Raw genomic sequence first — 13099 nt, 5'->3', positions numbered from 1 at the left:
TAAATGTGTGTCATCCACATGGCTTCAAACTGCTCTGAATACGAAGGACAACACGCCCAACAAGCAGAAAGTGTCGTCAAAGCTGGAGCGGCTTCTAAACCACTGACCACCAACACAGAACATGAGTGACCTGAAACACACTGCTCTACCGCTGGCTCCACTGTAACCTCCGGGATGTGGAACGACCCGAGCTTGCGTTTTGCTTTTGTTCCACAAGCTGGAGACATCATGAAGGACAGTGTCAGAGCCATAAAACAGTCCCACACGACTGATGTTGGCTTAATGTTGTATCTGCAGCTACAGTTCACGTAGAAATGTTATTCTGCTTCCAGTACTGCTGCTGCGAATAAAAGAGACAGCACAGCCTGCAGCAGCTGTGGAGCTCTTCACGGTCCACCGGTTTGCTTAAAGACACCAAGGACAAAAAAACACGTCCAACTTGTCAACGTCCTGTTTTTGTCTCAGTCTGCAATCTGCTTTTATAAACAGATAACACAATGAAAACAATTTGACGAGAATCAATTCAAATTTACCATCACATTCTAAACATTAAGACTACATAACCCATGTTACACTGCTGAACAGAACTACCAGTATGGAAGCTCAAAAACATCTTTTTCAAGTCAAAAAACATTCAGTAATCTTTTATTCAGTTACTTTGTTACAAATATTTACTGTAAAAAGTGCCAGAAACTATGCCATCCTCAGTACCACATCAGCGGTAACCATGGAAACAGTCCTCTATCCTGTTTGCCACAGTACACTGCAAAAAATCTCAATGGATATTTTCTGTGATTATTCCATCCTTAAATTAGATTTTCCTATTTTATCTTAGTTCAATTTATTATGAGGTTCACTAATCAATCAATTAATCAATCAAATGATGCTTTTCTGTTGAACGGTCATACATTAAACAATCCAGGATACAAACCTTTAGCACAGTTTATGGCAAAATATTTTTATTGTAGGAAAGTTCAATACATTAAGAGTATTCATTTTCCCTTTTTGCTTTCAGGAAATCTTCCCACGCAGGAAACTTTCAGATAAAACATATAAGTGACACATATTTGTATCTGACCCTTAAAGATCCCCTTCCTGATCTTAAACATACTACAAGGAGCTTTTAACTGGTTGTGAAACAGTCTCATTTTAATGCCTCTATATGAACTACAGATCAGACCATCAGTAGGAAACAGTTACTATATAGTTATTATTCTTCCTGCCCGGTTGGATTCCCCTTAGAGTAGAAACACTACCACTTTTGTCCACAGGGACCGCCAGAATCAACACAAAATGAAAGTTCCTTGTAGGAGCTTTAACATGAGGGTCCAAAGTGGAACAAACATGAAAAAATCTGTTACTCAAACTTATCTATCTATCTATCTATCTATCTATCTATCTATCTATCTATCTATCTATCTATCTATCTATCTATCTATCTATCTATCTATCTATCTATCTCACATCACATTCCTTTGAACTGCTGCATGATGGACAGAAGATGTTCGCTGCGTTTCTGGATGCTGCTGTGCTCCTCCTTCAATCGCTCCTGCTCCTGCAACACGTCCTCCTGAGGAGAGACCCATCACACAGACAGACAGACAGACATCTGCATTCTGAGGACCACAGTGTGTGAAGCAGTAGAGCAACCAGACATAAAGTACAGCAAGAAATGGAAAAAAGCTCGAGTGAAGTGTGTGTTTACTGACTCGGAGTCTGCAGAGCTCCCTCCTCTCTCGGTCGTTCTCCTCGGCTCTCGCTCGGAGCCACGCCTCGTTTTGAGAGCGATGTCGATCCAGCATCTCCTGCAGCTCCTGACACACGCATCAAATGTGTTACTCAATACTACAAAGCAACACAAACAGATGTCCAGATGTGCTAATGTGCCCAAAAGCATTCAGCTGTGCTAATTTGTTAGCACTAGCATGTTAACATCATAAAATGTTTTTAGATTCTAATCAGATGCATTGCCAAGTAGGTCTTCACATACAAGGAATTTTGGTATAAAAACTAAGACAAAAAGCAAGTATTTGATGGAATAGATTAGAGTTAGAGTTGGAATAAATTAAACTGCATCAAATTAATTACATTTGGTATATTAAATTAGATTGTTTAACACAGGATTATATTAGGATAGAGTCATTGTTTTACAGTTTGAAGTGGAATCAGTTCTATTAAATTAGATTATATAGTTAGAATGAATGAAATTAGATATATTAGACTGGATTTAGTTGGGATGAGAGGAACCTGTTGCTGTTGTTGTCTGTGGCCTTCATGAGCTTCTTTGTCTCTTTGCAGAGCAGCAGCAGCTTTTGACAGCTCGGACTTCTCTCTGGAACAAAGAAACGTAGCTATGAGGAAATCAGTAGAAGTTTGGTTGTTAGGTGGATAAGCAGAAGGTTGATCAACCGTCACCGTTCATCTTTTCAAAGTGACCCCAACACGTACCGATCCAGTTTCTGGAACTCCTGGTCCAGCAGAGTGAACGCTGTCTGGATCATTTTCATGGCCTGGTCTCGAACTGCACTGAAGTCTCTGTGGACAAACACCTGCAGGAGGTTAAATACCCGAGTTATTATCAGTGTGAGCAGGCAGCATGCTCCAAGCAAGTATCAGCGACCAGGACTACTGATCTGCTACTGCTACTGCTGTTGCTCCAATTACTGCTACTACTCTTGCTACTGCTACACCTTCTGCTACTTCTTCTATTGCCACATTTGCCACTGCTGCTGCTAGCACTGCCGTTACTGTCGCAACTATTACTACTACTGCTTCTACTGATAAAACTACTGTTACTACCACGGCAAGCAGAGAGAGGCTGAAACCAGTCCAGAGCACTTGCAGAGCAACTCAAATAAACCAGATTAAGGGCATTTGTTAATTTGCTCTGTTAACTGTGTCAGATTGCTAACCATTCCCTGCCATTTAAGTTATAACCTCTATTAGGTGATATTAGACTGGGTAAATAGCAGAACCTTCTAGTGTATGGTACAGGTTGTTAAAGTAGGATTAGGTGTAGCCAGTTACCATGGAGACGATGCAGCGGTAGTAACCAACGGTCTGAAAGTGCCTTTACTTCTACTTCTGCTACTTCTTGCTCTGTCAATGCACCACCTTCTACTCCTCCTGCACAGCTTTTTTGGCCCTCAGTTTTGTCTTCCTCGTTTATCACCTGTGCATTAGCTGCTGTGTTCCTGGACTGGTTGGATGGAGCAGTCTCGCTCAGCTCGTAGCGAACGTTGGGAACCTTTGTGGGAGTGAAGCTGTTAACGGTCGAAACCAGAATGAAACCAGAGTGTCAGTACTGAGAGATGAGACTCAAACAGAGCGTGACATGAGGCTGAAACTGCAGACACACACACGAAGATGAAACAGAAACACAGGTGTGTGTGTGTGTGTGTGTGTGTGTGTGTACAGCAGCCGCTGACCTGTGGCTGACTCCCTGCAGACCAAACTCTGACAGAATCTCCTTCATTACTGTAGAGAACATGTTCAGCCTCAATGTCTTCTTCATCACTTTTAATGATAGCAACACTGTGAATGGCTTCGAGGTGAGACTGACTGAAAGTGTGCACCATTGCCCCCATTTGTGCTATTCTTGTATTCAAAATCCATAGGCCAGATTATCATGATACGTCATTGTACGTTCCCGTTCCTCAGAGGAGGAACCCTTTCATTTCATGTCCAAATTACCTTTCTTTGAGCGCCACCCTCTGGACAAACTATACATTTTAGCTCCACTCACTGTTGGTAAGGCTCTGAGAGTAGATAAATCATCTTTTGTTTGTTCTGTCCAGCACTTTCAGATTGGCTCCTCTAGGCCCTGGTGTTAATGTTATTTTAAAACAAGATAAATATGAATAGATTACCTGGTTGTCTCTCTGAGGGGTTAATGAGTTTCATCACCTTCAGGTCATTAAATTCCTGCTCTTCGTTCTTCCCTCCAAATACAAACAGCTGTCAACCAAACAAACACACAAGAAAAAGTATGTTAAATATCATATCATATGACAATAATTAACATAAATGATATAACCATACGTGGCTGTGGAGAATGAAAGCTGTGTGTCCGTGACGACGGGCCGGAGGAATCCCAACGTACAGAGGAACCTTCCACTTCATCTTAGCTGGAGAGACACAGTGTGAAATATTTGAGCAATACAACTTAATCCTTTGACTCTCTTTAGAATAATTCACAATTTTTGTGATTTGTTAGTTAATGTGCAGCGTCTCACTCACCAATACTGAGTTTATGGATTTCATTGGAAGACGTTACTGTACCGTCATCATTTGTGCTTTTGCCACCAAACAGGTAGATATCCTCCACAGGATTTAACATAGGGGAAATTTATTCAGCATAATGACAACAGCAAAGAAATATTGAGCTTGACCTTAAAATAAAGTGACAAAAAACCTATGGAGGCTGAAGTGTGCCAATGGAATGGACAGTTGGATGCATTTCTCAAATGTAAAACTACTGCTTTCTAATAATAATAATCCATACATGTGATAAAAAAAAAAACATGGTGTGTGTGTACGTTTGTGTGTTTACTTTATCATGGTGTGCAGTCAGTGTTTGTCCGCTGCAGGCTGCAGGTGATTCTCCCTTCACCTCCCATTTCTGCCACACCAAGTTGTCTGAGAAACAGAAAGGTCAAAGGTCAGAGACTAATAAGTAATCGGTAGAGATCACAAGTTACATCATAGTAGCATTAGGTTGTGTAAAACTACACTTATCTATGGAAGTCCAGGAGTGACTAAATTCAACTAAAATAATTTTTTATCATAATTTAATAAATTATATAAAAAATATTTCATTAATTTCTACTTTTAAAAATCCTTATTGTACATTTTTTACATACAAATCTAGTGACCAAAGAATATGTACTTCAAAGTATAATCTTTAGAATTTTAGAACAAAACCTGATTTAAAATGAACTTTTACAATGAAATTTTACAACTGGCAAATTAAACGTCCAGTATGTAGGATTTACCGACATCTAGCAGTGTAGGTGGTGATTACAATACCCTCACCTCACCCTCCAAGTATGTAGAAGAAACTACGGTGGCCATAAAATACATGAAAAACGTGAATGAAACTAATGAAAACATACCTATGAATATTGTATTCCATTTCTGCCAATAGTGCTACACAGAATCAGAAATACTTTATTGATCCCTGGGGGTAAATCTGTTAATATTCATAAGTGTATAATCACCTGAATACAAGAATTGTTGTTTTTTGTGACCTTAAAATTAGTCGTTTTTATCTACAGAGGAAGCGGGTGGCCTTCTACGGAGTCCCACATGTTGAATCACCATGTTCCTACAGAAGCCCAAAAGGGACGAACCAAAACCGACTCTAAATAGGGGCGTTTTTTGGCCAGTTACTGTAGTTGCTCCTTCAAGCTTGGAAAGGGAGCGCGAAGTTGCAATCCACCATTACACTAAATCGTGGACGCTGGACATTGAAAATTCAATATGGCACAAGCTCACCAGTTCAAACAACCTGTCTAACAACAGGTCTAAAACCCTGTGTCAAATAAAATGACTCACATGAATTCCTTTACCTGCATTTACAGCCATCAGCAATAACACTGTGAGCACTGACAGGTGAAGTGAATAACACTGATTATCTGGTTATCATGGTACCTGTCAGTGGGTGGGATATATTAGGCAGCAAGTGAAAATTTTCTCCTCAAAGTTGATGTGTTAGAAGCAGGAAAAATGGACAGCATGAGGATTTGAACTATTTTGACAAGGGCCAAATTGTGATGACTAGACGTACAAGTTCAGCTGTAGTGTTACATTGTGCACAGGCACAAGATGATCTGAATCCGTGTTTACCTGTGTTGAGAACATAGAGGTCTTTACAGAAGATTCCACCTTCTTCATAACCTCCAAACATGAACAGCTGATCTCCAACCAGAGCAAAACTCTGACCACACCTACACACACACATTCATACAGTGAACATACAAATCCTAAAATTACTTTCAGTGTTACTAAGGTGCAACAAATCCCAGGTATTATTCCAAACTCATATTACACACTGGGTGACCAGAGTAATAGTAACTCCTGTAGGTTTTAATATAATACAGCACTAGCAATGTCTTACAGGGCAGGAGGCAGCGATCCACTAGTTTTAACTGGCGTCCAGGTGAGAGACACTGAAACAGAACAGAGAGGAAAATAAACGGCATACACAAACATATCAGTCTTTGCAAGTTGATTTTCATAGAAATAAAGAAGAAAGTAGTTCAATCTAAAAGCTGATGGAACGTTTGGAAAATTATCATCAGGGAGTACTCATGATTTGCAGTTAATTGTCTAAAACATTAAAAATCACAAGCAGGGGGATAGCTTGTAGCTTAGTGGGGTAATCCAGACGTTGATGATGTATGGACCTGTGTTGAAGACCATGAGATCGTTGGTTGGATTCCCTCCAACAGTGCCTCCGTACACATAGATGTTGTCTCCCACAGCAACAGAGCTGTGTCTGAGGGTTCTGAGGGCCATGCCACCAACTTCTAAGCAATCCCAGGTCAGAGACACTGTAAAATAGGTACAGGTAAATAGTACCGTCACACTACTTCTCTACACTTGATTTTACTCGACCTTAAATGTACAACAAATGTACTACTTTTTAACTTGTTATGCAACAGTCTCAATTTAATACTGATCCCTCTATATGTGCTATGTCTGTATGGCTGCCACCAGGTTTGATTCAGTCGGATTCCCCTACAAATCCATAAAACAAGGCAGTAGAAACACCACTGCTTTCGTCTACAGGGGTTGCCAGAATCAATACAAAATGAAAGTTCCTTGTACAAGCTTTCATGTAACACTAAAATAAAAAAAGCAAGCTAAATGTGTTCACCTCCTCCTGCTGTAAAATCCTCACCTATGTCAAAGCTGTAGACTCCTGGGAGACACTCAGTGGCTTCGGGGCTGGACGCTCCTCCAAACAGAAACAGCTTCCCTTTCACAACACTTAAAATGACACAAGACAAAGTGCACATATTGTCACTGATAGTACTACTGATCCCACTGAGAATCAACACCTCCACAAAGCTTTTGGCTCACTGTTTTGGTTGTCTAAACCAATAAAAGCAACAGTGATGCTTCATGAAACCATGCAGCCACTGCCAAAATAGGAACAGACAACTCTATGCTACTTCTATAGGTAAAAAATGTATAGCCCTGCCCATGAATAGCTGACAAGAAACTTTTTAAATTCTTTGAAGAATCTTAAGACTCATTTATTTTGATCTTGATTTTTTAGTAGTCCAAGTATAGTATAATTTTGTTGTTGTTTTGTTTTGTTGAATCCTATTATAATTATTACCTATAATTATTAATATGCTTCTCAATTAGCACAGGAACTGTCACAATCTAACTGTAAGCTATTAATTTAGCATGTGAGCTAACACAAGATATCTGTATGTTACGTTCCATCTGGATGCAGCAAATGCATATTGCTGCCCTCCACATAATGCAGAATTCCATTGATTAACCTTCCAGTGAAGTTTGATACAATGGAAATAAATAGTATGTTTTCTGTAATTTCCTAATCATCCATGCCAAGTTACTCAGTCAGTGCTGTAGTTTACCAAAGAGTGTGTCCTTCTCTGGCTGACGGAACTTCTCCGCTCTGAGGAATCTCCTCCCATGTCACATCATCAGGAGAAACTACAAATAACAAGAAAATCTCTGGTTATTTTTATTGACATTATATTATTAGTGGACAAAGCTTCTGGGTCTGTGTAGCGTCTTTAACCTGCATTCTTTCTAATGGCCAGCAGGGGGCAGCTCCATGGGCTGGAAAAAAGAAGCCTCTTGTGGAGAAATGAGCAGAATTCTGACTTGATTTATGTGCTCAGTAAACTGTTTCCTAATGAGTTTATGGTCTTAATCTCTGGTTTCAAGTCTTCATACAGCATGATGTTCATTTGGTAAATGAACAAGTAAAATAGACGATAAAGCACTGTCTGCTTTAGGTAGTGGTATGCAACGCACCAAACTCAGATCAAACTGTCAAACTAGGCAGTGCTGATCAAATATAAATCAAGATTCTGTTACTGTGTGACTATTTCTCGCTTAAAACAGTTTCAGAACCATATTTTAGTGTACTCTTTATCTGACAAGCCATCGAGTGCAGCTCAACTTGTAGTACGTCACCACTGCTAGCTGTAAAACACCAACAGCGACCAATATGCAGTTCAAAGCGGTAGTCCACAACAGGGCCGCTGGAAGTAATTTTGAACAGGGGGTGCTGTGAAAATCGTTTGTTTGTTTTTTTTGGACAAAAAACCTATGAGCCTATAGGCCTATTTAAAATACATTTTAAAAATAAATGAATAGATTGAGATTCACTACTTTATTGTCATATACACTTCAGTGCACACAGCCAGGGTCTCTAACACACAGACATCATCAGTTCTCAGATGAATATATGCGCTATTAATTAAACTTCACGATAACGTTATAACAATGCAATAGATTTGGTCAGCTGGCATGAACCTGAGTCACTGCACCATCTACGTTTATGTCACACGTGACTCTATTAGCTCCAAAATCCTTTTACGCACACCACAAGGAAATAATCTCTGACTATTTAAGCACGTTATTGAACAGTTCTCCACATCCATTACGCAAAGAACACATGATCAAAATAACACTCTCCATCTCCATGCCCACCACGTTGCAAAAATACTATAGTGTGACGTTAAACTGCATGAATAGATATGAAAGTGCGCGCCGGCACCATGCTCTTACTTCAGGCTATAGGCAGGGTGCCCTGGTTACAGGTGTCCAAATGTCGAGGTGTGCTCTGGGGTCGTGGAGATAAAGTCTCTCATGAGGGGACAAATGTCCAGGGAGTTCAGAATGTCTGTGTGGGCATGCATCAGCAAAAGGTGTGTGTCTTTTCTGGGTCACGGTGCTGCGTACCCATGTCTTCAAAAGACGCAAGGCGGAGAAAGTGCGCTCGGATGAGGCCACGGAGATGGGTAGGCACAGACATAACTCGATCAGTTTTTCTGTCTCTGAAAACATGGCTCTTGTTTGTGGCTGGAGCTTTATCAAACATTATGCTACATCTTGGACTGTGACACACTTAGACCCTCTGTCGTTTCTGTCATCAGACTATGTAAATTTGCTAGTCTGCTGCTGCCATGAATGTATGCTGCATGGAACGAGCGGGAAACCTCTTTACTCGGCAACCACTAGCCTGCCTGACGTTGACAACGGAACTTCCGTGAACCTGTGTTGATTAGGCCTCAAAATAATTTTATTAAAATCTAAAATACACGTAATAGCCTACGTGTGTCAAAATCCTTTCCCAAAACATTCATAAGGATTTTATAAATTGTGCAAAATATTTTGAATACATTTTTTTTTTTTTAATCTCCCTCTCGCCACTAGGGGGTGCTGCAGCACCCCCAGCACCCCCACTTCCCGCCGCCATGGTCTACAAACCAATTGGTGACATCATGATAGGTTCACAAATGATTACTATTTATTCTTTTCAGCCACAGTAGATCCCCACCTGTCACTCAAAGCTGCCACATTCTTAATCATGCATAACTTTAAGCCATGATGTAATTTAAATGGGTAAGTTAAATAAAAATTCAAACCCTGTGCAGTTGTCATGAACGGGTAAATTAGTTATAAAGACCAAAACAGTTTTTTGTTCCAGGCTGTAAACATGTTTGGCATTTTAATATGGGGCCTTATGGAGATTGACTCACTTCTGGAGCTAGCCTCAAGTGGTGGATTGATAAACTGCAGTTGTACTAATTGTACTACCTTTGTCTCTGATTTGTACCTGTTAGCATGTAGAAGTCATTGAAGTAAACAGGGTTGTCCTCCTAATACAGAAGAAGAAAATTAGCAGATCATTACCATCCAGAATCGGTGTTTCAGCCATGTTTCACGGTGTGTTTTTAATATGTGTGAATGTGAAGTAGGCTGCTGTTTGTCACATCTGGTTTTGAATTGAGAATAAAACAGTCACTTCTTGGTTGATGCTGCAGGCTCCTCCAAACAGAAAGGCAACATTTCCTGCCAAAGCTAAGGCGTGGCCGTGTCTGTGAAAGGAGAATACGAATAAAAAAGGGTCTGTCTATCTAACAATGAGCAACCACCACACAAAAATACCTCTTCCAGTTTCATCTCTACGTCACTCCACTTTAAGCTTTGAATGAGTCACACACAGTTATGGTAGGAAAACATTGTGACCCACCTGGGACTTGGGGCTTCTCCCCTCATCTCTTTCTCCAGCCAGTGACCGCTGGCTAATGCCATCTTCTCATCTGCTATCTCTCTCTCTATCTCTCTCTCTCTCTCTCTCTCTCTGTCACACACACACACACACACACACACACACAAACACACAGTTTTACCATCTGAGTTGTTCAGAAATCTGAGTCATACAAGTAACCACTTACTCTACGGGGGAGGTTTTATTTTTGGTCCACTCTGTTGGTTTGTCTTTTAGTCATCCAAACACCTAAAGAATTATTTATTATATTTCAGTCAGATTTGTGGAGCACATAACAAGTGATTTGTTATGGTAAGGGTAAACCTGATATGTGGCATTAACAGAGCATCACATGACTTTTTATATATATATTTCTTTTTCTCATAAATTCAGAACTGTGAGCTAAAGAAGCAAAACTATTACCACTATTCACCACTAAACACAGTATATGAACTATACCATTCGGGGAGCTCACTTTCTTTTGATAATAATGGCGATTTGGCACACAGACTGACTTTGTTTTTTTCTGAACTTTGAGTTAAAGTGAGTGATTAAAATGTAGGATATTGTGCCACCACTTTTGGATGGTGATGGCAAGAATTAAGTTTTTTTTTGTTTTTTTTCAGTATTAAAATACATAATATGAGGATAAATTAAGTTATAATAAAAAGTTCAAACAAAATATCATAAAATGTATTTTTATGTTGAGAGTCATCTGAAACCATTTAGAAATAGATGACAGCTCTTCAAATTAATCTAGATGTGTCCTGTTTCACATTAAACACACTGTGCAGATGCAGCTGAATGATATCAACCATCAGCATGTGATGCCATTTCACCTCTAAGTGGCGCTGCGGCAACATGATACATTTAAATGGACATATATCCAGATGAATACATTCTCAACATGTTTTTGTCATTATCATACCAAATGAACAGGCTTGTGTGGTCTCTCTGGAGGTATGGCTCTCTGAATGTTTTCTCGTTATGTATAAAAACGAGCAGGATGAAACCACCTACCTTTTGAGGTTTGTGTCTATCAGGATGTTGATTTCTTGCTTTTCTATCGTTGTTTTATTGAAGCTGCTCAAAGCCACAGATGAGTCATCTCGCAGTCCAACAGCTGTCCTCTGCGTCTCAGCTTACTAGTAAGCCACACTTTCCTCTGCAGGTACACTGTTGCCTAGCAACGCCTCCAAACACACTGTCTGTCAGAGGAGGTCAGCATTTAACAGGACAGGGTGAGACGCTGGATAAAATTATGGGAGCCCATTTCTGCCAGTAAAATAAAAAGATAAGATGAAAATGTAGCCTTGGTTATAATATGTTAAGTCATTATTATGAGATAAAAAGTCAGAATTATGAGATAGAAAGTCGAAATTATGTGATAAAATAATTAGCAGAATTATAAAATAAGATGAAAACGTGTTCATGTTAAGTCAAAACTAAAAAGTTCCAATTGTGAGATATAAAAGGAAAAGTTATTTTAATTTCATTTAATTTAGATTATTATAATTAACTTTTTATCTCATAGTTTTGACTTATTAAATGTTTTTATCAAGGCTAAGCTTTCATCTTATTATTTATTTTACTGGCGGAAATAAGCTTCCATATAAATGACAAGAAGAAACGAAACATTCATTAATCCTGAAGGCAGAGGTGTCGATTGAGTCACATGACTTGGACTTGAATCAGACTCAAGTCACAAAATTCATGACTTTACACTCAACTTGACAAAATCAAAAAAGATTTGCAACTCGATTTGGACTTAAACATCCCTGACTTGTAACTTCACTTGGACTTGACCCTTTTGACTTGAAAATACTTCATTTCTTCCCCAAAAGATTAATAAGTGTGTTATTATTGGGTGTCAATTAATATTTATTCCTCCATAAAGGTGAGTAACTATATTCTACAACCTATAATTGTTTTGTTTCGCATTTATCTCTTTATTTCATTTTTCATAAAATATGCAACAACATGTTACAATAGAGTAAGAATAGTCTTACAGAAAATGTCTTACAAATGTGTGAAGAGAAAGTTATAGATATTGTTCCAGTATGAGAGGAGTTAAATACAACAGCACAAGACAGAAACATACAAAATGAATTATGTTGTGGTACTGGTTAATAGTGTTATATACTGAAGGCTATGAAAGTTCAACATCAGCACCACTTTTTATGATGAGTCCAGTCGCACCTTTTTTTAACAAATAAATACTAATTTCAAAAAGCATTCATGATTTGTGTAAACTTAACCCCAACCCTAGCTGTGACATGGCTTAAACCAGTATTTACTTGGGTGTTTAAATGACTGCTATATCATTTCTATACAATTAATTCTAAATACTAACTAATATCTGACTTAATCAGTAAAACATTTTTATAACTCAGTCAGTACAGCTATAAGAAGGGGAAGGAGACAATTGTTGGGAGCCAGAGATAAACTTGAAGACGGAAAGTGACTCAGAATGTCCTCCCATCTCCGAGATATTGGGTTAATATAGTTCTAAAATGTGGTTTTCAGTTCACCTGACCTAATAAAAATCAGTTTGTCTGTATTATTATTATTATTATTATTATTATTATTATTAATATTTGTCTTAAAGTGTCTGTGTATGGAACTATAAATGTATTAGGTAATTTATTTCCCATTCAATAATAAAAATGTACATCATTGTCTTACTGTCGATGTATTTTGAAAGAATGACAAACAGGAAACTGAAATGGTTCTAAAATAAAACGTGCCGCTGATGGCCACAGTGCGTCTGATTCTCTGATGATTGATGATGTAAGTCGGCTGGTCACGTTTTCCCGCCGTCACCGCTCTTCTCTA

General features: G+C 38.9%; 1 protein-coding gene across 3 annotated transcripts; it reads right to left on the bottom strand.

Annotated features, from left to right (window-relative positions):
• Window positions 1–629: 629 nt before the first annotated feature.
• zmp:0000001301 (rab9 effector protein with kelch motifs) lies at window positions 630–11422 on the bottom strand. 3 transcript variants are annotated; one of them, XM_051413532.1, is made up of 19 exons: window positions 11285–11422; window positions 10247–10357; window positions 10019–10091; window positions 9830–9872; window positions 7614–7692; window positions 6905–6993; window positions 6408–6554; window positions 6119–6170; window positions 5848–5948; window positions 4553–4638; window positions 4240–4321; window positions 4042–4127; window positions 3870–3957; window positions 3429–3477; window positions 3173–3263; window positions 2449–2549; window positions 2248–2332; window positions 1710–1814; window positions 630–1570 (listed from the first exon to the last, which is right to left on the bottom strand). In XM_051413532.1, exons 2-19 carry the CDS (start codon window positions 10306–10308, stop codon window positions 1466–1468), a joined length of 1524 nt encoding a protein of 507 aa, XP_051269492.1. In that variant the 5' UTR covers window positions 10309–10357; window positions 11285–11422; the 3' UTR covers window positions 630–1465. The 3 variants fall into 3 exon arrangements, 2 of the variants coding, with proteins under 2 accessions (XP_051269492.1, XP_051269493.1); XR_007886328.1 differs by having other exon boundaries at window positions 1531–1570; window positions 2449–2535; XM_051413533.1 differs by lacking the exons at window positions 9830–9872; window positions 11285–11422 and having other exon boundaries at window positions 9907–10091; window positions 10247–10273.
• Window positions 11423–13099: the final 1677 nt, after the last annotated feature.

This window comes from Dicentrarchus labrax, unplaced genomic scaffold (genome assembly GCF_905237075.1).
Source record: "Dicentrarchus labrax unplaced genomic scaffold, dlabrax2021, whole genome shotgun sequence".
NCBI lineage: Eukaryota > Metazoa > Chordata > Actinopteri > Moronidae > Dicentrarchus > Dicentrarchus labrax.
The sequence above is the reverse complement of the archived record's forward strand: the minus strand, read 5'-3'. Positions and strand labels throughout refer to the sequence as shown.